Source organism: Arvicola amphibius, chromosome 2, assembly GCF_903992535.2.
Source record: "Arvicola amphibius chromosome 2, mArvAmp1.2, whole genome shotgun sequence".
NCBI lineage: Eukaryota > Metazoa > Chordata > Mammalia > Rodentia > Cricetidae > Arvicola > Arvicola amphibius.
In genome coordinates, this window is record NC_052048.2 from 40,058,382 (window position 1) to 40,083,716 (window position 25,335).

The 25,335-nt window shown below is 42.6% G+C and overlaps 1 protein-coding gene across 3 annotated transcripts; it reads right to left on the bottom strand.

Moving 5' to 3' along the window:
• Positions 1–883: 883 nt before the first annotated feature.
• LOC119807768 (histone-lysine N-methyltransferase SETMAR) lies at positions 884–24,569 on the bottom strand. 3 transcript variants are annotated; one of them, XM_038319902.1, is made up of 3 exons: positions 24,548–24,569; positions 23,721–24,057; positions 884–2,196 (listed from the first exon to the last, which is right to left on the bottom strand). In XM_038319902.1, exons 2-3 carry the CDS (start codon positions 23,874–23,876, stop codon positions 1,429–1,431), a joined length of 924 nt encoding a protein of 307 aa, XP_038175830.1. In that variant the 5' UTR covers positions 23,877–24,057; positions 24,548–24,569; the 3' UTR covers positions 884–1,428. The 3 variants fall into 3 exon arrangements, with proteins under 3 accessions (XP_038175830.1, XP_041910519.1, XP_041910520.1); XM_042054585.1 differs by lacking the exon at positions 24,548–24,569 and adding an exon at positions 24,369–24,538; XM_042054586.1 differs by lacking the exon at positions 24,548–24,569 and adding an exon at positions 24,275–24,538.
• Positions 24,570–25,335: the final 766 nt, after the last annotated feature.

Sequence of the window (25,335 nt, forward strand, 5' to 3'; positions counted from 1 at the left end):
TCATGTGGAGGAAAAATTTGACACTGTATACTTGTAACTTGGGATATTTTATGTATCATCTACTAACTTGTTCTAAGGGAGTAATTTCTGATGCTATGAAAATACACTGTGATATACTCATAATGCCTTTACTGAGATAATTCACATACATTCTTTTATTTCTGATGTTGGTCAACTAACACTTAGGTTTTACACTGGAAAAGGGTGTTATTAATAATATCTTTTTAAAGCATTAAGCGTCATTGTAGTATGATTTACATATACTACACAGAAATCAATTTCTTTTCACTAATACTACACGATTGCATAATTGCCTTTTAAGATATTTAATTTTCACAGAATTTATGTAGAATGAACCTGATTTTTAAAACAGGTGTCTTACTTATCTTGTGGTACCTAGGCTGGAACCAGGAGCCTTTACATGGTAGGCAAGTGCTCCACTATTGAGTTATATTCCCCAGATTATATTAACTATGTTTTTTATAATATCCTGATTTAAGGAAGGCATTTAGAAGCCTTTGTTCCTTCAGAAGTTTAAATGGAATTATACAATTCCCATCTGCTTCTATGGTGTTGACAGGGTTATTTTTATGTTATTAATAAATGAAGGAGTGAGGTTGTTTGAGGTTTTGAAACCTAACTTCATAAGCTCTGGGTCACAGCCAAGAGTGTAGCCAAAATATTACAACAGGCTTTCTTTTCTGACCTGATTATTAATGGAAATCATGCTCATGGTTTTACTTCATTATTGTGGTGCTTATTAGGTTTTAGCAGGTTATGACGTCCTTCCTCCTTAATTTATATTTAGAAACAAAAAATAAAATCAGGAGTCAAAGAGACAGAAAAAACAAACAGTTTTATTACTGATAAAACTAGCTGGAAAGCAAGGCTGAGGTCTTGAATCATAAGCTTTGCTCAAATGCAAGGCAACAGTGGCTTTAGTATTGTAGGCTTCTCATATACAATTCCAGAGGCAACAGATCAGGACAAGCAGCATTTTCTATACTTCCAGATCTCTTGTTGATTTGCTCAGTGTGACCCTTTCCCAGGGTCAACTTGGATTCTGGATGGCTACTCCAATTTCAATAATCAAGTCTAAATTCTGGTTTCCAAGAAGAAATGACACCCAAGGAGTCATCTATAAAGGTAAGTATTCTGGAGAATGGGTACAGCTGGACGTTTTATAGTCTGGGCCACAGTCTTGAACTGCATTTAGGCAGCCTGGCAGGGGCAGGGCTGGGCAACCCCTGGTCTTTCTTACTGGGATGAGCAAGACACTGACTACAAGGTAACCTTCCCTTGGGGGTAGGCTGTTCACCAGAGAGGAAGCAGGATGCAGTTGAAGCACTTAATGCTTGACTTCCTCTGGTTCTGTCCCCAGAGAGGCTGGTAGGTAGGACCTCCCTTCCTAACTGGTGTCTGGTTTTTCTAGGGGCAGTATAGTGAACTGTCATAGGGCAGGAAGGTGGCACATGATGAGGCGCCACAGTAACAAGGTTTTCTTAGTTGTTCAGGATCTATCCTTTCTTTGTCTTCACTGCTTATGTGGTTAAGGAATCTTCCTGAATAGTCATAAGAGAGTTCTTCTCCTGGCAAAATAGCTTTGGCTGCAAAAAGTGCCAGCTTAGGTACCATTGAGTCAATTCGGACAGGAATCATCAACAGGTTTGGCTCACAAGAATGATTCAGGAATCTTCCAATATTTCCTATGTAGGTAGGGTCGACAAAAGTTTCCATGACCTGCCCATTATAAATATGCTCTCTGATGGCGATGATGTAATTTGGGTCATGTGCTGTTTGTAGGTGAATTCTTCTCTGGACTTCAGAGAATCCTAAAATCTCCCCAGCATACTCACAGACGAATCTTCCCTTGGGTATAGATTCCAAGGTCCGAAGTCCCCAGCCCTTTTTGTCTGTTCGGAACACCTGGAGACGGAACTGCAGACCACGCTGGACCACCCTGTTTCTGCAGCGCTCACCACACTGGCAGAGGACGTTGCACTCAAAAACGGGCTTGGCATACTTTCCTTCCAATCCTATGTTGCTGAGGCACAGACTGTCCTCATAGTTATTCTCGTGGCGGAGACAGGAGCAAGTGCCAGGGAGACATGGAGTGTCGGAGCAAGCACACCCAGGAAAGGTTATCTGTGTGGGGTCGATGTTTGCTCCAGGCCCAGCGACATGATCGGGAGTATACTGCAAAAATGAGAGCTGCTTGTTAAGAGTGGCATTCACGTGTTTTATTTGAATGTAAGGTATGTCCAGTTTTTGGTGTGGACATTTCCTAATTCCAGCATATTATGAAAACATGAAAAAACAAACCTGCAAAAACACGTTGAAACATGACCCAAGAATATCCTTCTCTACTTAAAGAAATTAAGTTTTAAAAAGACTTATTTTGATTTTTACTTATGTGAATGTGTGTCTGTGTGTGTTCTATGTGTGCCAGTCCCCATGGAGGTCAGAAGAGGACATATGATCTCTGGAGCTGAACTTAGAGGAGGTCATGAGCTGCCTGGCAGGAGTGCTAGGAACCAACTCTGATGCTCGGCAAAAACAGCAATTCCCTCAACCGCAGTGACCTCGCTCCAGTCCCAAGACTAACTTCCAAAACTTGAAAGTTTTGCGATCTTACAGGAATAAAGATAACAGTATTTTTTCTATAATCAAGAATTGAAATCTTTAAAACTCTAAAACTTGCTTCTCTCATAATTTTTAATATTAGGAACTGACACTTTATTTTTTATTCTTTGAGGATTCCATATGTGTGTATGATGAACTATGATCATAACCCTCTATCCCACCCCTCACATCCATCTCCCAGCTTCACGTCCTCTGTTTTTTCTTTTTCATAGCCCACTTAGGGGGCCCATATGTGTGTGGCGTGGGGCCGTCTCCTGGGACGCGGGGAAGCAGTTAGTAGTCACTCCTAGCAGCTATTACCTGCCAACAGCTCCTAGGTTAGGGGAAGTTGCTCAGGAGTTACTTCCCCATCTAGGCTGAGATTTTGGCTGGTGTAATTGTGTGAGTCTTCCCAGCTAAGCACAGCTGCTGAGTTCACGAGCACACTAGCCACACCATGTCTAGAAGACACCATTTTACAGCACTCCTCCCATCCTCCAGCTCCTACATCTTCCCCGCCTCCTCTCCTGTGATGTTCCCTGAGTCTTGGCAGGGGTGGGAGGATTGATAAAGATGTTCCATTTAGGGCTGAGCACTCATAACCGTTTATTCGCAAGCACTCTGACCAAAAACTGCTAAATTTGATGCCTACATGAAGTTTAGTATTTTATCCTGAGGTTCTTTTTCCCTTTTAGCTTTATCTGATAATGTATATACACACATATAATCATTGTGAGACATTCCAGGGTTTTTTTCTGGGGGTAAGAAAGTCATAAATGTTAAATCATTAACAAATAATTCTAAAATGGAATTTATTAAATAGGTGTCAATATATAAACTATAGAAGGATCTGATACATGTAAAGAAATTCTGTTCTTAGTAAATGACAAAAGGATAATTTGAAACACTTCTTGGTATTTTAAATGTACCTGCATTTTCAAAAGATTACATTTATAAAATATGAAAAAATATAAAACCTCAAATCTAAAATCTTTATGGAAAGCCTTCTGTCTTAATTATTTCCTTACAAGTGTTAAGAAGCACAATTTTAAACCCTGAAGTTTAAAGCATCTCTTAGGACTGGGGAGATGGCTCTGTTGGTAGAGTGCCATACAAGTACAACTATCTGACTCTAACCCCCCTCCCCCCCCGAAGACATGTAGAGTCTGGGTGGCAGCATGCACCCTCAAGTCTAGCACTGGAGATGTGGAGACTGCAGGATCCCCGGACTCACAGGCCAGCCAGTCTAGCTGATCAGTGAGCTCCAGCTTCACTAAGAGACACTGCCTCAAAGAGAGATGGTGGAGAGCAAATGAGGATGACTCACAATGTCACCTTCTGGTCTCTATACACACGGCATGTGTGTACACCTCCCCCCAACCCTCTTAAGAACCCAACAAACTTTACAGAAAAATTGTTGCTTACATGGAACTTTATTTATATCCACCTCTTTCCAAAAAAGGACTCAATGAGATTGTTTTAAAGAGGTAAGGTAATGTGCAAAAGGCAAGCATGGAGTGTACCATGGCTTGGGGAAATACCCTTCAAATGCCTATGTGTTCATTCCTCAGCCCGTGGTTCTGGTGGGAGGTAGTGTAACCTTTAAGAGGTGGAGCCTAGTAGGAGGGAGCCTATTTTTTGGGCACAGCCCTCATAGAGAACATTGGGATCCAGTATTTTCCTGTATTTACTCTGCTTCTCAGCTGCCACGAACAATTTCCTGTACTACATATTCCCACCTTGCAGATAAGCCTTAGCACAAAGTCAAGTGATGGGGCTTCAACCTTCAAAGTGTGAGCCCAAAGAAACCATTTTCTTATTATGTACAGTGTGTTGGGTAGGGGTGGGGGTAAGACAGTTTTTAGTCGTGCTGAAATTTCTGGTAATCCTTCTGTCTCATCTCTAAAGTGCTTGGATAACCATGTCCAACAACCAACCTATTTTCCTTCCTTCCTTCCTTCCTTCCTTCCTTCCTTCCTTCCTTCCTTCCTTCCTTCCTTCCTTCCTTCCTTCCTTCTTCTCTCCCTCCCTTTCCCTCCGTCCCTCCCTCCCATTCTCTGTCTCTCTGTCTGTCTCTGTCTGTCTCTGTCTGTCTCTGTCTCTGTCTCTGTCTCTGTCTCTCTCTCTCTCTCTCTCTCTCTCTCTCTCTCTCTCTCTCTCTCCTCTTTGTTCTTTGAGATAGGGTTTCTGTGTAGCTTTGGAGCCTGTCCTAGAACTCATTTTGTAGACCAGGCTGGTCTCAAACTCACAGAGATCCACCTACCTCTGATTAAAGGCATACACCACCACCGACTGGCTCAACCTTTCAATTTTTTAAGCTGATCATCTCAGGTGTTTTGTTACAATAGCAGAAAGCTGACTAACCCAGGGTGAAATAAACCGGTCCAGTGAGCTTAGACACATAAAGTGTGAAACAGAAACAGCTCAACAATTGGCTTCACCTGGAATCAGTCAGTTTTTGCACTGTCTGTAAGGAACAATCTTACCATCAGAAGCAACATGGACTTTTCTAGTACAAATACAAGAAAGAAGTTTCACCAGTGTGTCCCTCCAATCCATTCTTTTGTGGGAGCCAGTTTCTGGGGACTGTTTGTATTCTGACCCTTAGTAAAGTGGCATGGCACAGAGTCAACAGAGTTCGAGAGGAGTGGTCCTTCGAGGCGGCACCATTTGGGGTCATGATGCTACAGGATATGGCGGGATGCTGGAATTGCCCATCTCTGATCCCCTGTTAACGGGTGTCTCCTAGGCCCCTCTTTAGAAAGACACTGAACAACATGCAGTGACACTTCCTGTGGAGGCTTGGTGGAGCTGTGCAGTTAAGTGCAGAAGCCTATACTTTAAAAAGCACAGAACTGGAGGAGGATTGGCATTCCCGTTGAAAGATTAGGAAGGTGAAGAGTAGGAGTTTGGGGTGGGGGGCAGGACAGCCTTCTGCTTAGACTCAGGGGTGGGGAGTTAAACAGCTTCCGCTTACATTGTGTCTTACCACTTTAGCTGTGTAGGGCTGTCCTACAGGGATGAAGACACTCTCAAAAAAAAGATGCCCCTATCCATCAAGTGTTGTCATATCCAGAACCCACTTTTGGCTTTTTTCCTATTCTACACTGAAATGTAAATGGTTTTGAGGCGTTTTAAGAAGTAGCTGTAAAATGAAGGTTTTCTGATCTCCTGGTGAACCTTTTTATGAGGAGTATTTTTAAACTGATTTGTCCCTCAAGGAGCGCATCCTTCTAAAGTGCAGTATTAAGTCACTGAACTAGAAAATGATTTCTTTCCCAACACAAATGATTCTTTTTAAAATAAGTCTGACTTACTGCAGTTTTCTAACCAGGAAAGTAATTTTTTCCCCTAAAAATGAGTTCTGTTTCTTTCTACTTAAAAATAAAAAAAATATTTTTGAGACTAGTTTATTATATTTTATTTACTTTTGCTGTTTTGAAGTTGCACATAGGGCTTACACATGATGGTTAAGCACTCTACTGTTGAGCTATAGCCCTAGTTCATAATTTACTATGAAATGTTCTTTTATATATATTTTCCTAGCATGTGCAAGGGACATGCTGGGTTTGCTCTGTAGCACTGAGATAGAAATATAGAGACAGGGCCAGATGGTGGTGGCACACGCCTTTAATCCCAGCACTCGGGAGTCAGAGGCAGGTGGATCTCTGTGAGTTTGAGGTCAGTGTGGTCTACAAGAGCTTGTTCCAGGAAAAGCTCCAAAAGCTACAGAGAAACCCTGTCTTGAAAAACCAAAAAAAAGAAGAAAAAAGAAATACAGAGACAGATGACAGACATAGATATAGATAGATGAATATATTTTGATATATAAATATATAAAAATTCTGTAATTAAAATTCTACAATCTGTCAATTTGAGCTTCTTTACACTTGGGTTACAAATGGTAGCAACTTCCAAATGAGCTTTAGATATCTTTGAACAAACAATACAGACTTCAAGGTAAATTTCCAGTTTGGCAGGAAAAGTCTCTACCCATTGTGCCATTTTACCAGACCAGAATAAAAATAGATCTAGAACCATTGACCCTGATACCAGAGATGAAGATAAATAATTTTATCTTCATCTTTCTTCATTTTCTTCCTCCAGAAAAGGTTAGAAAAATACTATAGAAGAAAAGTATTTTATTGATTTTAAAAATAACTGTAGTGGGCCACAAAATCCCACAGCTCAGCCTGTTTGGGCTCTGGGGACCTGGAATTGAGTGCACCCAGGCCGGTGGTGGGAGGTCCCCTCCTTCATTTGACTGCCCGGAGCAAGGTAGGCCTTTGTCTGAGAGCTGCTTGGCCTGCAAGGGGACCTGAAAGTCTGCAGGAGGATCCATCGTTCTTTGGGGTGAGTGAGGAGTGAGTGCCCGAACCGCGGCAGCTGCCCGGAGAGGGACCGCCGACTCTCCACAACTCCCCCTGCCACCAGCACACTTCCTGCTCTTCCTGCAGGGGTTATTCTCCCCGGATACCGCCTCTCTCTCCCTGTCCCTTCCCAGCTTGCACCCAGAATCCTCCCCCCCTCCCCCTTCCTCATCCTCCCGTCTTTGGGGCCACAAAATCCCACAGCTCAGCCTGTTTGGGCTCTGGGGACCTGGAATTGAGTGCACCCAGGCCGGTGGGAGGTCCCCTCCTTCATTTGACTGCCCGGAGCAAGGTAGGCCTTTGTCTGAGAGCTGCTTGGCCTGCAAGGGGACCTGAAAGTCTGCAGGAGGATCCATCGTGCTTTGGGGTGAGTGAGGAGTGAGTGCCCGAACCGCGGCAGCTGCCCGGAGAGGGACCACCGACTTTCCACAACTCCCCCTGCCACCAGCACACTTCCTGCTCTTCCTGCAGGGGTTATTCTCCCCGGATACTGCCTCTCTCTTCCTGTCCCTTCCCAGCTTGCACCCAGAATCCTCCCCCCCCTCCCCCTGCCTCATCCTCCCGTCTTTGGGGCCACAAAATCCCACAGCTCAGCCTGTTTGGGCTCTGGGGACCTGGAATTGAGTGCACCCAGGCCGGTGGGAGGTCCCCTCCTTCATTTGACTGCCCGGAGCAAGGTAGGCCTTTGTCTGAGAGCTGCTTGGCCTGCAAGGGGACCTCACAGTCTGCAGGAGGATCCATCATTCTTTGGGGACACCAAACACCTCCGCGCTCCTTTTGAAGGAAGAGATGGGCAGGCGCCAATGCAGGAGCTCCTCCAACAACATGAAAGGCAACATGACATCACCACAAGCCAGACATCCCGAAACAACAAGAATTGAACACCCTACCCCAGAAGATATAGAAGAAACCGACATTAAACAGTACTTTATAAAAATAATAGAGGACCTTAAACAGGAGGTAAAAAACTGCCATAAAGAAATGGAGATGACAAACAAAAAGGTAGACGAAATAAATAAATCTCTCAAAGATACCCAAGAAAAACAAGAAAAACAAGAAAAAGCAATCAAACAGGTAAGGGAAACAGTACAAGACCTGATAAATGAAATGGAGGTATTGAAGAAAACACAATCTGAGGGACGACTGGAAATGGAAACTCTGAGTAAACGAACAGAAACTTCAGAGACAAGTATTTCCAACCGAATACAAGAGATGGAAGAAAGAATCTCGGACTCTGAAGATACTATAGAGGAAATAAACTCACAGATTAAAGAACTAAACAAATCTAACAAATTCTTAACACAAAACATTCAGGAAATCTGGGACACCATGAAAAGACCAAACCTAAGAATAATTGGGGTAGAAGAAGGAGAAGAATTACAACTCAAAGGCCCAGAAAACATATTCAACAAAATTATAGAAGAAAACTTCCCCAACCTAAAGAAGGATGTTCCTATGAAGGTACAAGAAGCCTACAGAACACCAAATAGACTGGATCAAAAGAAAGCATCCCCACGCCATATAATAATCAAAACACAAAACATACAGAATAAAGAACAGATATTAAGAGCTGCAAAGGAAAAAGGTCAAGTAACATATAAAGGGAAACCTATCAGAATTACACCTGATTTCTCAATGGAAACCATGAAAGCCAGAAGAGCTTGGATAGATGTGCTACAGACACTTAGGGAACATGGATGCAAGCCTAGACTATTATACCCAGCAAAGCTTGCATTCACCATTGATGGAGAAATCAAGATATTCCAGGACAAAAACAGATTTAAACAATACGCAGCCACAAATCCAGCCTTGCAGAAAGTAATAGAAGGAAAATCACAAACCAAGGAGTCCAACAACGCCGACAATAACTCAGGCATCTAGCGACCCTTCACCAGCACAACTAGAAGAAGGGAAACACACAAACTCTACTACTAAAAATGACTGAAGTTAACAACCACTGGTCATTAATATCACTTAATATCAATGGACTCAATTCACCTATAAAAAGGCACAGGCTAAGAGACTGGATACGAAAACAGAATCCAACATTTTGCTGTTTACAAGAAACACACCTCAACCACAAAGACAGGCACCTACTCAGAGTAAAGGGTTGGGAAAAGGTTTATCAAGCAAATGGCCCTAAGAAACAAGCGGGTGTGGCCATACTAATTTCCAACAAAGTTGACTTCAAACTAAAATCAATCAGAAGAGATGGAAAGGGACACTTTATACTCATAACAGGAAAAATCCTTCAGAATGAAGTCTCAATCCTGAATATCTATGCCCCTAATATAAAAGCTCCCACTTATGTAAAAGAAACACTTCTAGAACTCAAGGCAGCCATCAAACCACACACACTAATAGTTGGAGACTTCAACACTCCTCTCTCACCAATGGACAGGTCAATCAGACAGAAACCTAACAGAGAATTGAAAGACTTAATGGAGGTAATGAACCAAATGGACTTAACAGACATCTATAGAACATTCCACCCAAATAGGAAAGAATATACCTTCTTCTCTGCGGCTCATGGAACCTTTTCGAAAATTGACCATATACTTGGTAACAAAGCAAACTTCCACAGTTACAAAAAAATATTAGTAACCACCTGTGTCTTATCGGATCACCATGGATTAAAATTAGAATTCAACAACAATGCTACCCCCAGAAGGCCCACAAACTCATGGAAACTGAACAGTCAACTACTGACCCACACCTGGGTCAAGGAAGAAATAAAGAAAGAAATTAAAGTCTTTCTTGAATTCAATGAAAACAAAGACACAACATACTCAAACCTATGGGACACAATGAAAGCAGTGCTAAGAGGAAAGTTCATAGCACTAAGTGCCCACTTAAAGAAAACGGAGAAAGCACTCATTGGTGACTTAACAGCACACCTGAAAGCTCTGGAAAAAAAAGAAGCAGACTCACCTAGGAGAAGTAGAAGACTGGAAATAATCAAACTGAGGGCAGAAATCAACAAAATAGAAACACAGAAAACAATCCAAAGAATCAATGAAACAAGAAGCTGGTTCTTGGAGAAAATCAACAAGATTGACAAACCCTTAGCCAAACTAATCAAACGGCAGAGGGAGAACACGCAAATTAACAAGATCAGAAATGAAAAGGGGGACATAACCACAGACACAGAGGAAATTCAGAAAATCATTAGATCTTACTACAAAAGCCTGTATGCCACAAAATTGGAAAATGTAAAAGAAATGGACAGTTTTTTAGATAAATACCATATACCAAAGTTAAACCAGGACCAGGTAAATGCTCTAAATCGTCCTGTTAGTCGCGAAGAATTAGAAACTGTTATCAGAAACCTCCCTACCAAAAAGAGCCCAGGACCAGATGGTTTCAATGCGGAATTCTACCAGAACTTCCAAGAAGACCTAATACCTATACTCCTTAAGGTATTTCATAATATAGAATCACAAGAGTCACTGCCAAATTCCTTCTATGAAGCTACAGTTACCCTGATACCTAAACCACACAAAGACTCAACCAAGAAAGAGAATTACAGGCCAATCTCACTCATGAACATGGACGCAAAAATTCTCAATAAAATACTGGCAAACCGAATCCAAGAACACATTAGAAAAATTATCCATTACGATCAAGTAGGCTTCATCCCAGAGATGCAGGGCTGGTTCAACATACGAAAATCTATTAATGTAATCCATCATATAAACAAACTGAAGGAAAAAAACCATATGGTCATCTCATTAGATGCTGAAAAAGCATTTGACAAAATTCAGCACCCTTTTATGATAAAGGTCTTGGAGAGATTAGGGATACAAGGGTCATTCCTAAATATAATAAAAGCTATTTACAGCAAGCCGACAGCTAACATCAAATTAAACGGAGAGAAACTCAAGGCTATCCCACTAAATTCAGGAACACGACAAGGCTGTCCACTCTCTCCTTATCTCTTCAATATAGTGCTTGAAGTTCTAGCAATAGCAATAAGACAACATAAGGGAATCAAGGGGATTCAATTTGGAAAGGAAGAAGTTAAACTTTCATTATTTGCAGATGATATGATAGTATACATAAGCGACCCCAAAAACTCCACCAAAGAACTCCTACAGCTGATAAACTCTTTCAGTAACGTGGCAGGATACAAGATCAACTCCAAAAAATCAGTCGCCCTCCTATACACAAAGGATAAGGAAGCAGAGAGGGAAATCAGAGAAGTATCACCTTTCACAATAGCCACAAATAGCATAAGATATCTGGGAGTATCGCTAACCAAGGAAGTGAAGGATTTATTTGACAAGAACTTTAAGTCTTTGAAGAAAGAAATTGAAGAGGATACCAGAAAATGGAAGGATCTCCCCTGCTCGTGGATTGGGAGGATCAACATAGTAAAAATGGCAATTCTACCAAAAGCAATCTATAGATTCAATGCAATCCCAATCAAGGTCCCATTAAAATTCTTCACAGAGATTGAGAGGACAATAATCAACTTTATATGGAAAAACAAGAAACCCAGGATAGCCAAAAAAATCTTATACAATAAAGGTACTTCTGGAGGCATTACCATCCCTGACTTCAAACTCTATTACAGAGCTACAGTATTGAAAACGGCTTGGTATTGGCATAAGAACAGAGAAGTTGACCAATGGAATCGTATAGAAGACCCGGATCTTAAACCACAAACCTATGAACACCTGATTTTTGATAAAGGAGCCAAAAGTACACAATGGAAAAAAGAGGGCATCTTCAACAAATGGTGCTGGCATAACTGGATGTCAACCTGTAGAAGAATGAAAGTAGATCCATATCTATCACCATGCACAAAACTCAAGTCCAAATGGATTAAAGACCTCAATATTAATTTGAACACATTGAGATTGATAGAGGAGAAAGTGGGAAGTACCCTACAACAAATGGGCACAGGGAACCGTTTCCTATGCATAACCCCAGCTGCACAGACTTTAAGGGCAACATTGAATAAATGGGACCTCCTGAAGTTGAGCAGCTTCTGTAAAGCAAAGGACATTGTCACTAAGACACAAAGGCAGCCTACTGACTGGGAAAAGATCTTCACCAACCCTGCAACTGACAAAGGTCTGATCTCTAAAATATATAAGGAACTCAAGAGACTAGACGGTAAAATGCCAATTAACCCAATTAAAAAATGGGGCGCTGAACTGAACAGAGAATTCTCAACAGAAGAAGTTCGAATGGCCAAAAGACACTTAAGGTCATGCTCAACCTCCCTAGCTATCAGGGAAATGCAAATCAAAACAACTCTGAGATATCATCTTACACCTGTCAGATTGGCTAAAATCCAAAACACCAATAATAACCTTTGCTGGAGAGGTTGTGGGGTAAGGGGTACACTCATCCATTGCTGGTGGGAATGCAAACTTGTGCAACCACTTTGGAAAGCAGTGTGGCGGTTTCTCAGGAAATTCGGGATCAACCTACCCCAGGACCCAGCAATTCCACTATTGGGAATCTACCCAAGAGATGCCCAATCATACAACAAAAGCATATGCTCATCTATGTTCATAGCAGCATTATTTGTAATAGCCAGATCCTGGAGACAGCCTAGATGCCCTTCAGTGGAAGAATGGATGAAGAAACTGTGGAATATATACATGCTAGAATACTACTCAGCGGTAAAAAACAATGACATCTTGAATTTTGCAGGCAAATGGATGGAAATAGAAAACACTATTCTGAGTGAGGTAACCCAGACCCATAAAGATGAACATGGGATGTACTCACTCATATTCGGTTTCTAGCCATGATTAAAGGACATCGAGCCTATAAGTTTGGGATCCTTGAGAAGATAATAAGAAGAACCTCCACCTGACGAGAGATGAAGAAAATGACAGAGCCCCACCTTGGAGCACCGGACTGAGCTCCCAAGGTCCTGATGAGGAGCAGAAGGAGAGAGAACATGAGAAAGAAAGTCAGGACCGTGAGGGAACCTCCAGCTGGCGACAGATGGGGAAGGTGACTGAGCCCCACATTGGAGCACTGGACTGAGCTCCCAAGGTCCCGATGAGGAGCAGAAGGAGCGAGAACATGAGGGAGAAAGTCAGGAACGAGAGGGGTGCGTTCACTCATGGAGACGGTGGGACAGAACTAATGGGAGATCACCAACTCCAGTTGGAATGGGACTGATGGATCATGCGACCAAACCCGTCTCTCTGAGTGTGGCCAACAGCGGGGGCTGACTGAGAAGCAAAGGACAATGGCTCTGGGCTCTGATTGTTCTTCATGGACGGGCTCTGTGGGAGCCTTCTCAGCTTGGTCGATCACCTTCCTGGACCTGGGGGAGTTGGGAGGACCTTGGTCTTAGCATAGAGTGGGGAACCCTGATGGCTCCTTGGCCTTGAGAGGGAGGGAGGGAGGGGAGGTATGGGTGGAGGGGAGGGGAGGGAAGGGGGAGAAGGAGGGGAGAGAAAGGGGAGAAGGAGGGGAGGGAGGGGGGAGGAGGAGGGAAGGAGATGGAAATTTTTAAATATAAAAAAAAAATAAACCATGAGAAAAAAAAAAATAAAAAAAAATAAAAAGGATCACTACGGGTCAGGTGGTGGTGGCACATGCCTTTAATCCCAGCACTCAGGAAGCAGAGGCAGGTGGATCTCTGTGAGTTCAATGTCAGCCTGGTCTACAAGAGCTAGTTCCAGGACAGCTAGGGCTGTTACACTAAGAAACCCTGTCTCGAAAAAATAAAAAACCACAAACAAACAAACAAACCCATAAATAAATAAATCAAAAGGACCACTGTGGTTCAGCGGGTAAAGTTATTTTCCAACAAGTCTACATGGTAGAAGGGGATAACCCCAGATCCCATGTGGTGGAACAAGAGAAATGACTCCAGCAAGTTATCCATACCACATGTTGTGGGGCTGTGCACATACACACACTAAATAAATGTAAAAAATAAATAAAAAGGATTCCCTAAGTTCCCTAATTCTCACCTTATCATTGTAAGATTTATATAGGATAATATAGAAAATTTCAACACTTAGCAGCAGTTTGCTATGATTTGGATCTGAAACGAACCCCCAGAGGTCATGATATGGACGTTAGCTGATGATGTATCAGGAGGTGGGGGAAACCTTAGGGCATGCGGCCTAGTGGGCAGAAGTAGGTCACTGGGGTGTGTCTTGGAGGAATGCATCTTGCTTCCAGTGGTACAGCTCCTTTCCCCTCTGACCTTCCTCCTCCTCTCTTCCGTTCTCTCCTCTTTCTCCCCCTCCTTCCTGGCTGCCACAAAGTGACATCTCCGTTCCACATGTGCACTCCATTTTGATTTAGCCTCAACACAGGCCCAGAAACATTGAAGCCAAATAAACTCAGTCTGACCTGCTGGTGAGTTGATATTCTCAGACATTTTGTTACAGTGACTGAAACCTGACTAACACATGGGCATCCAAGAAATTTTAGTGGAGAGGAAGGACATAGAGGACAAAAGAAAGGAAGGAAAGGGGATGGGGGGGAGAAGAAAGGGTAGAAGTAAAGAAGACACAAGGAAGGCTGCAAGGGGAGAGGGATAAGGGGAAAGGCAGGGAGCAGGGAGACTGTTGTTGGAGCTCTGTCCTCACATCCCTTCCATCTTTCTCCTGTTCCAAACCAGAACAGTAAGGGACGCGAGATTCTGAAAGGAGGCATCTTTCTTTGAGATAGCACATATCCAACTAAAATTAAGTTAAAAAGCCAGTCAAACAGGTGAAGTCTCTGGCCAGGTGGTGGTGGCACACACCTTTAATTTGGGCACTGGAGGCCAGCCTGGTCTACAGAGTGAGTTCCAGGACAGTCAGGGCTACATAGAGAAACCCTGTCTCAGAAAAACCGAAAAACAAAGTAAATAAAATAAAACAAACAACAAAAACAAGACAGATGAAACCTCAATCCAGACACCAGTTATGCTCATATACAGATACCAGTTATGCACATATACAGACACCAGTTATGCTCATACACAGAGAAATTTCTTGACCTGTATTTTCTTCCAAATGAGAACAGCAACCAGCAACTTAAAGGGCAAATATTATGGTTGGCAAAGGAGAGGAGCATCCATGGTACTTACTGCCAACCAAGTGTAAGGGTCATTAGGGAGAAAGCTGTTAAGTGGAGTGAGAAAATTAGCACAGGACACAGTACCCAGACCTGAGTCCTGCCTGGCTTGGATGACGGAGCCAGTGAATCAGTTTTGCTTTTCTTTGTTCTTCATTCCTCCAGCAAGTGTGTTGACTGGCCCACTCCTCTTAAGTTTATCTTTTCCTCTCTCTCTCTCTCTCTCTCTCTCTCTCTCTCTCTCTCTCTCTCTCTCTCTCTCTCTCTCTCTCTCTCCTGGTTTTTCAAGGCAGGGTTTCTCTGTGTGACAGCCTTGGCTATCCTGGAACCAGCTCTATAGACCACGCTGATCTCTAACTCACAGACATCCTCTGTGAGTGCTGGGATTAAAGGCATGCACCACCTTGCCCGGTTTAGGTTTGCCGACTAGTCCACTTTGATTACTCTGTGGGGTAACCCCTCCAACTCAGCATACATGATTCCTGATGCAGTGCTATCTTTTCGATCTGGGAATCCCACCCCACACCCACCAAGGACTCATGTATTACAGGTTTTGTGCCCAGCCTATGTTACTATTAAGAGGCATTGCTCATTTAGAACGAGTCTTTAAAGGGGATTATGGAGCCCTGGTCTCTTCCTCCTTTGATTCACAAACTTGAAGACCTTTTGCTCTGCACACACTCCTGCCAAGATAGGTCACCACAGGCCCAAAGCAAAAGGGTAAATTGGCTGTGACCCAAAACTATGGGTTGAAACAAACCCTTTCTCTTTATAAGTAGATTTGTGCTTTGCATAGTAATGGAAACCTAACACACTTAAAGTTTAGCCATTTGAATTTGTATTAGCTATGTAGCACTGGAAGCAAGTCATTATAACTTAGGGTACTAAACACTAATAATAACTTGTTATTTTACACAGTGTCAGGGGCTCCAAAGTGACTCATTTAGATGGCTCTGACTCAGGGTCTTTCAGGAAGATGTAATCAGATGACAGTTGGGAATGCAGTCATCTGGAGGTGTTCTCATTTGTTTTATGTTGCTATGATAAAATACTCTGGCCAAAAACAATTTGGTGAGGAAAGGGTTCATTTGGCTTGCACTTCCAGATGACAAGCCATCATGAGTAAAGTCAGGTCAGGACTTCAAGCAGGAACTGAAGCAGAAACCGTGGAGGAAGGCTACTTGCTAACTTGCTCTTTGGTTGTCTACCTTTCATATATAGCCCAGGCCTACTTGCCTAGGGATGGTGTCACCTGCAGTGGGCTGGGCCCTCCCACATCAATCACTAATAAAGACAACCTGTTATAGACATGGCCATAAGCCAATCTGATTGAGCCTGCTTGAGTGATTTGTCAAGTGATTCTGGAGTGTATTAAGTTGACAATAATGGGTAACCAGCACAGGAGGCTGGATAGAGCAAGATCTTGTATAAAACATAAAAAAAATATAAAAGCTTCTATCACATCCCCAAATGGCTTCAAGATCTGACCTGTACAGAGCATTTTATATTCAAACCATGAGACCCCAGTAGGGTAAAAACGGAGCTTCTAGACTTCTCAAGCTGTAGGCTCTGAAGCTCACCATGTCACTTCTTCCATGCTTTAGATTGAAGCAAGTTAAAGCACAATGTTGTGCCTGTAGTCCCAGCACCTGGGAGGCAGATGCAGGAGGATTGCCATAAGTTCAAGACCAGCCTGGTTCACATAACAAGTTCCAGACCAGCTAGGGATAAATAGAAAGACCCGGTCTCAAAATACATACATATACATGTACATATACATACATACATATATATATATATATATATATATATATATATATATATGTGTGTGTGTGTGTGTGTGTGTGTGTGTGTGTGTATCAATCAAATAGCGGCTGTCTTGTTTCCTGTTCACTAGTCTGTAAACAATATTATATAAATAAAGAAAAAAAAAAAAAAAAAAAAAAATAACTGTAGTGAAGAATACTCCTTTGAGGTAGGGAGACAGTTCAATGGCAGGGTTTGCAGAGCATGTGAAAGGTGCTAGGTTGGAGGCTCCATATTACCAAAACCAAAACCAAGATCTCCAAAACCTTCTAAAAACCACGACTAATTTAATATATTGTTATGTGAGTATCCATTTTGCCATAATTTGATAATTTGAGGTCATCATCGATCATTAGACATTCTATTCAAATGCTTATGAATTTGAGGTCATCAATCATTAGACATTCTGTTTGAATCCTTATGTTCGGCAAACTGTCAAACTTTGATGGTGGGAAGTGTGTTGCAAACTGGGGGCTTGATCTTAACTGAAATTTATCTAGTCTGTAACACTTTACAAAGTAGGTCTGTACCCTACTTCCTGTTACAAATCTGTGGACCAAATTTATCCACAAGGTTACTTAAACCTGAAGGCTGCTTGGGCTTATGGGACACCAAGGACAAACAGGGCTTTGGTCACAGTGGATGTGTTTTCTCCCCAGTTCCTCCCAGAAGTCTCTCCACTTTTGATGTAGGAGTTTGGATGAGGGCTGCAGATGGCTTCAGAAGCTGACCTGGCTAAATAGAACATCACTAATTTAAGTGTTTGGGATGAGACTGTGGTTATAGTTCAGTTGGTGGAGTATTAGCTCAGCATGCAGGAAGCCCTGGGTTCCATCCCCAGTACCACATAATATACAGTGGAGGCACACAGGGTTGCCCCCAGAGTTTCAAAGATGGATCATCTTTGACTTGGCCTCAGATAGTTCCTGATCAACCTATGCTCTAAGAGATACCACCTCAAAAACAAACACACAACTGAGAACAAGAACAATTAAAGAGAATCGGGAAGTGTTTAGTGTGTGACCAAGCACACCATCTAAGCCAGAACAAAGAAACACAAATCTGGGTTACTGACACAAAGAAGGAAGTAGGACCCCTCCACAGAATGCTCAGTATCAAGTTTACCATTTAGACAAAACCTCCTGTCTAGCCAAGTACTGGAAAGGGAAGTAGAGGTGTAAACAGTGTTACAGCTCTGAGGGGAAGGGTTCCCCTACACAAGTTTTATAGCTCTGAAAGGAAAAGTGTCCCGACAGTCAGGAGCCTAGCAAAGTCACACTGCACAACAAACCTCACACAATAGGTGTATTGGGAGAGACAAAAGAGGGTGGTTGCCTCTTCTTGGGTAAAAAGCAACAAGGAACTGAGCAGGAGGCAGATTTTGTATAGGACTTTTCAGAGGCAGAGTTTTCCAGGGTGGGGGTTGTGGAATTTTAAGGCAAGTGCAGGGATTGGTGGGATTTTAAACTCAGTGATTGGTGAGATTTTTGAGCTCAGGGACTGGTGGGATTGGGGGCTCAGGGATTGGTGGGCTTTTGAGCTCTGGACTGGTAGATTTTGGTGGGTTTTCAAACCCAGACGTGGGCTTGAACCTTTTTCTCTGCAAACAGGAAGTGTAATGGTAAGATATTACTAGACATCGTTAGAGTTTTGATACAGACAGGTCTACGGTGGCCACTTTTGGACATTTCCATTATGTGAGGCAATTCTTTCCCTCTATTGCTTCAGCCAGTTTGAGGGGTGTTTATGTTTCATGCAATCAAGGGAGTCTAGCTAATACGGTAGGGTGAAAGCTGTGACTGGCGATAGGAAAAGGCTAGAAAATGTCATCAGAGATGCAAATGAACAAAGAACTACCAGGTTTCCAACTGGGTTTAAGATACTGGAACAAACTACACAGTACCTCAGGCAGGAAAAACTCATGACTGTGGCCAGGAACACAGGGCAAAACCACCAGGGCTCCTCAGTGCAGAATGTGGCCCACTCTGGAGACACAAACAGAGCTAGACTCACTTTACCATGGTGACTCTTGGCAAGCAACTGGGTAACTTGTAGATCAACAATTATGACAGGGAAAATATTCATTTTGGGGGTGGTTAACACAAGCTTCTAGGGAGATAATGCTACTCAGGGCCTGGAACTTGCTTTGAAAATATTACCTTCCCTTAACTATCCATTCTTTCTATCTCACTTATAAAGGAAACTATAAGAGAGAATCTAAACAACTACAATTGGGGCTGGCACGTGAATATAAGAAAAATTAAGCAGGTATTGTAGTAGGTGGTGAAAAAAATAGGTCCTGGAATTAAACTTCCTGGCTGCAAACATATCCAAACAAAAGTCCGGTCTATGAAATACTTTACTATCCTTGCTTACTCATTTTGAGTGAGGAGATTAAGAGCTGACCCAGCTCAGACTTCCTTCATTTATCAACAAACACTGCCTTAGTAACTGTCTTATCCATACTGGGATTTGGAATCAGCAGAAAAAAAAAGACAAGAAGGGGAATTTTACTGTTCTTAAATTGTCATATGCAAGAGCTAGAAATAAGTGCAAAACTATCAGTGTGAAATGATTCCCTATCAGCCACATCCTGGGCAGGATTCCAATTTTTATCCACAAGAAATACTTAAGAAAAAAATTAAATAATAATTACCTAGGAAACAAAAATAGAAACAACATATAGCATGCTAAAAAAATAAACAGCTATCTTAGCTTCTCTTGTTCATGATGATTTCCTCTCTAAACTAGGCTAGCATGAACTGAGCTGAATGTTAAATTGTGTTAAATGTGTAGGTATCATTTTTCAAATGTGTGTCCAGAGGAAAAACCTGAGTTCTGGGGTGTGTCATGAAGTGCCCTTCCAATCTGTAGCTCTAGACACACAGCAGACACCCAGTTTGTTCTGCTTCACCGCAGCTCTTCACAACCTGCAAGTCAGGACTGTTCTGATTAACATTCTGTATCAAAGCCCCAGAAACTCAAGCACAAGTCTGTACAGTATGAGGATTTTAAACGTGAGCGTGACTCTTACGAAAGCTTCCCGAATCCTAAGGAATACTTAAAGAAGCACTGTGGAAACCTTCCTTCCTTTTTTGGTTGTGTTGAAAACGCAGCTAGAAGAATCCTTGGACTTGGCGTCCGGCGTCATCAGTTTGCTTTTGCTTCTAACAGCTATTAGGAGACCGTGAGCCAGATAATTCTGGTCAAGGCCCAGCTGAGATCTTAAAAATAATGTTTGAAGTTGATCTCAGGGACCTGACAAGTGATTAAACCTGACTTAGCTAGAGAAAACCAATTAGTTTATTTTCTCCTTGGCTTTCAACCCTGAGGACGTTAGGATACACTGGCTTCTAATGTGAACATTTCAATGTTCTCTTTTCTCTTTACACGGCATCCCAAAGCAAAGCAGACAGAGAGTTATTTTTACCTTGAGTTCTTCATGCCTTAATGGTTGTGTGGGCCTGTGAAGCCAGCGCTTGCAGGAAGTAAGCTATTTTGATTTTTTCCTAAGATTCCTTTTATGCATGTGGAATACATGGAAGAAAATTAGCTGAAGGTGAGCTGGGAGTGTAGGTCAGTGGTGGAGCATTTCCACAGCACCGGCAGAGTTCTACCCTGCAGTGCCAGGATCCAAGACACACATCCTACACCACTGGTACCACTAGCAACCTGGGCAAGCACGAGCCTTGTTTTATAGTGTCCAGAATGTGGATTATGTTTTCTGAGAAGCAGTCATTTCTAGCAGAGATGGCTAGCCTCCCAAAAGATCATTCCTCCATCGTGTGAAACTCTTGTGAATCTGCCCATTTGCCAAACCCTGGATGGTAGACTTGAAACTCAACTCTCTATTGCAACCTTCCCTTGCCCACCCACTATCAATTAGCCAATCATGTCAGATTGTGAGGTTGAGCTGCCACCACGGCGTGAGACACAGGTTAAGTGGCCCCACCCATGTGCTTGCTCAGTGGTGTGGGCCATTGTGTATCCTTCTGCAGCAGTAACAGTGCTGGGCTGATTTACTCCACTTTGCTCAGTATCTCTCTTTGTGACACCAGGAATATCTTTTTCCAACAGTTTCAGTCTCTCGACTTTCATGTCTGCCCGCAATGGCTGTCTAAGGATCAGTCATATGAGTTACTTTTTCTCTCCTCCCTCTTCCTTTTAAAAATAGACAGGTACTTATTTTAATTTGAAAACTGTGATTAGTTCATCAAATCCCCTGAGTTTATGGACACTAATGACTGTGAGGATGCTAAAGAAGATAGTTATATAAACCTTTTTAACTTTTGAAGGTGCAGGGAATCAAACCCATGAACTTAAGCATAAAGCACTCGGTCACTGAGCCAGCTACATTCCTAGCAACTGGTTTTTGGGGAAAGTGTCTTGCTGTGTAGCTTAGGGTGGCCCTTACATTCATTCTCTTGCTTTTGCCTCCAGAGTGGTGAGATTATAGGCAACTGCCTGGCTAATTAAGTTATTGTTAGTTATGTTGAAAATAAAGTGGGCTAACAAAGAGTTATATTATTCTACTGTTTTATGGATTCTTATTAGAGAAGATGGCAAAGAAAAATATAATCCAACTGGAAACTTACTTGTAGAGTTCACAATACATACATACTCATATGCACACACGCACACACACATGCGCGCGCACACACCATTCAGTATCACAAACTGTTCAAATCAGTTCTAGGATCATTTCACTGTTAGTGCTTTGAGGGCACAAGCATATTTTTCTAGTCTCTGCATCCCGACTCATCACTTGGTATATGTTTAGTCCTTAATGAATACTTACTGAAGTTACATAAGAATGCAGCATTTTTCTTCCATATTAGATACTTCTAGGTTAAAATAAAAATAACCAAATGCTGTCTTCAACTGAATGAAGTCATCTTCTAGGCCTCACTTAATAAAGAGCCTGGCATTTTACAGGCACTCAACAGTTTGACAAATAAAGAAAAACATACAGGTAGCCTTACCAGACATTCTGTAATGTTTGATCTTGAACATGCTTTAAGGGTTCATTGGTGTATATATAGTCCTATCTACTTGTGCTGATAATAATAAACCATCAATGCAAATACAGACATGTACTATGGGCCGCAAATCATAATTTGAGAGGAAAGTAACTAGTTTGCACATTAAAATCGTGATTTGCCTTTTGAAATCTGCTATAGAAGTTACTCCAAGTGCTGCTCACAAAAACCCTAGCAGGAAGGAAGAGGGAGCCCCAATTTGTACTGATAAAAGATGGGGGAAAAGGTATACAATGTTAAATTTTCTTCAGTTGGAAAACAAAAAGCTATGGCTTTGTAGAGTAGCTGACTAAAGCATCATCTAAGTCCAATATCCAAGGGCAAAGTTCTTTCGCCAGAATCTTGGGTATTCCCAATTCCTTAGGCAACTTTTAGGCCATGGTCAGAGGGGTTAAAGGTTATAACAAGGGCTTTGAGGCAGTATCAGTAGTGGACATTTATTGAATTCTTACAGAGAACTAGAAACAGTAATTCCCAAAGCAGGTACTGTTACTTAAACTCTCCACAAAAGGCTTCCAAGGCTTCGCAGAAGCTAACTCACATTCGTCAAGACCTCTCAGCATGAAGGAGACCTCAGCTAAGTTTGACTCTAGGGGCTGAGATTCAGTACCAGGCCATTCTTCCACGAGAGACAGTTGAGACCAGGACAGGAAACTGATTTGCTCTGATCCCTCAACAAGTTCTGAGTAGAAGACCAGAGAAAAATGCTCCTTTTAAATAGTCACCCCTCTGCCACACACACTACAGGGAACTGCCATTTTACCAATAGAATAAAGTAAAATCCTTGTTAAGGTCTTATTATAGGTTCATAGAAAAATATTAGATTCTGTTCATTTAAGAACCTTCCCTTCAGGCCAATGGCTTTTTTTTTTTTTCAAGAACATGACATTGATAGATACAGCGGGAGGTGGGCAAGGGTCTGTGAGAAGTTGGGGGAGGGCAGAGTAAGATCAGCATATATTACATGGTATTCTCAAAGAAAAAGTCTGTAACAAAATAAAAAGTCAAAAGAACTGAAGTTTCAGTGAATAACCTTGATGAAATCCACTGGGTCTCTCTCTCTCTCTCTCTCTCACACACACACACATACACACACACACACACATACACACACACAAACAGTTGAAGGGGGCACTAGCCAAGAAGATGAAGGATTCCTAGGAGTGGGAGAGGGACAAAAGAGGTTAGGAGTGGTGGTGCATGTGATCTAAACATGATGCGCTTGTGTGGAAATGTCATCGACAAACCCATTATTATGTACGACTAATATTTGGTAAGGGACATTTTTAAAATGCCATAATAAATCCAAATACCCTGTATGCTAATATTTTAAAAATTTTAGGGAAAAAACAGAAGCCTCTGGCTACAGCCAGTTTGACAACTGTCACCACATGGGGGAGCTATGAGTCTATCTTTCTCGGCTCCTAGGCAAGGTGCCCTAGCGCCCCCTAGGGCTGTGTGCAGCTCTGAGGTTCCGCCCAATAAGAAAGGGCTCGGCCCCGCCCCCGAGGTGGTGAGCCCTTCTTTAGCCCCGCCCCTACACAGAAGGGCGGGGCCTCACCACTGGAGCAGCTCTCTAGTTCCTCCCCTGGGGGCGGGGTGTCTGTGGAGGGGGACGGCGGGAGCAGGCCTCTAGCTCAGCCCCTACAAGGAAAGGTGCAGGCTCCGATTGGGGTAAATAAAAGCCGCCCTCCAGTCAATCCCTGCAGGGCTACGGACACGGCAGCCCAGCCCCTAGATGGAGGGGGGAGGGTAGGGAGGAAATAGGAGCAACCCTCTGGCTCCTCCCCCACACGAAAAGGCACCCGCCCCGCCTCCCTAGTCCCGCCTCTACCTGGAAAGGCTTAGGCCTGGGCCCCGCCCCCAGAGGCCATACTCTCACGGGAAAGTTCTCCAGGCCGTGCGCTACATCTTGTTCTCTCAGGGCCGCAGATTCCTCCTCCGCTGGTGCTATCCCTAAGGAGCGCTGCTCTACAGCTTCCGCAGACATTAACAGTCTCACTCCACCTACTAACCTGACGGTCTTGGGTCTCCGTAGGGGAGGATGCTGGGAGTTGGGGGATTCCGCGGCCCCACTTCCTCATGGGAGTTGTAGTTTTCGTTTTTCACAAGTGGCGGGTGAGCGCGATTCCTTCCTCAGCATTGTAGGGAGGCTTTTGGTCTGGATCCCACTGTTTTGAGACAGATACCAGTCAGAGAACTTGAAATGTTTTAGTTTTTCTGGGGAACCTTGAGAAGCATGTTCAGCTTTTTGCGGGTTTAGTAGATGAGCCTCCTAAGCTGAGGAAGAACACACACACCAGAGTATCTAAAGTTTAGAACCCCTGGGAAGCTGCATGACTGATTGGTGATGGATTTTGTGTTAAAGTCCTCTCCTTGTAAGCTTACCTTCTTTTCACACAATCATGGAAGAATCAGCCAGTTTTGGATAGAGTAGAGATAGCCTCTGAGTTTCTGAATCTGGTGGACTATTTTAACATACCTAAACTTTCCTTTCTGCTTCTCTTGATATATGTAATTTTCTATCCCCACGGCTTTCACGGTCTTGGTGATTGACAGGTTGGAGGCTCAAGGGGAGCACTGAGACGCATTGTCCTTATAAAAGATTTTTTTAGAAGAGACATTCATGCCACAGACAGACAGGCAGACAACAGGGCCTACCTGGCAAAGTGGAAGTTTCTTCTTACAGGTTTCAGAGGAAGAAGGGAGTAGTTGATGATTAACCCACGATATGTGTTTGCAGGTAGGCCTTTTCTGAATTATCTACAAGGGTAACTGAATTACTCCAGTTTCTAGAATTATTACAGTTCAATACATGTGGAGGAACGTTATAAAATGTATGGTCCTGAATTTTTCATCTTGGTGTCTTAGAGAACAAAATTACAAATAAATGTGTGTGTAACTAAATATATACTTAGTTATGTATGTATCTGATAAGTTAGATTTGTTTTGCGACAGGGTCTTAGTATGTCACCCAGTCTGGCGTTGAACTCACCATCCTTTTTAATATTTGGACTACATGTATGAGCCACTGTATCTAACTATATCAGTTAGTCTTATATTCAATTCTAGAATCAGACAAGCATTTTTATTTTCTGAGCATAGCATTGGTTCTCTAGGAAGAGAAGGGATGGAAAAATAGAAGCAATGGGTCAAAGAAGACTGATCCTTTCAAAGTCACTTTACTCTTGTAAGGTGTGGGTGGTAATACAGAACAATAGGAAAATAACTGATTGGTTAGCAACAGAGCAGTGTTTGTGTATTAAGATTAAGGCAGGGGAATTTTCTTATTCTAGGAAATTTGTTATCTCTGTAATTCTTTAGTTCTCCAAAAGGTCAGATAAACAGCTTAGTTTATGCTTGGTGACAAGGGATTATAGCCTGATAGCCTGATTTTTAGTCTGCTTTGTTATGGTCTAGTGTAGAAATAGTACAAAGCAGCATTATGA

What these genes read in the sequence shown, in the direction of transcription:
- LOC119807768 (XM_038319902.1), bottom strand. Translation starts at nt 23,876, where the DNA reads ATGTCTGCGGAAGCTGTAGAGCAGCGCTCCTTAGGGATAGCACCAGCG. An exon ending in CCAGGCCTAAGCCTTTCCAG is followed by an intron (nt 2,197 to 23,720) that starts GTAGAGGCGGGA and finishes TCATTTTTGCAG; the next exon opens with TATACTCCCGATCATGTCGC.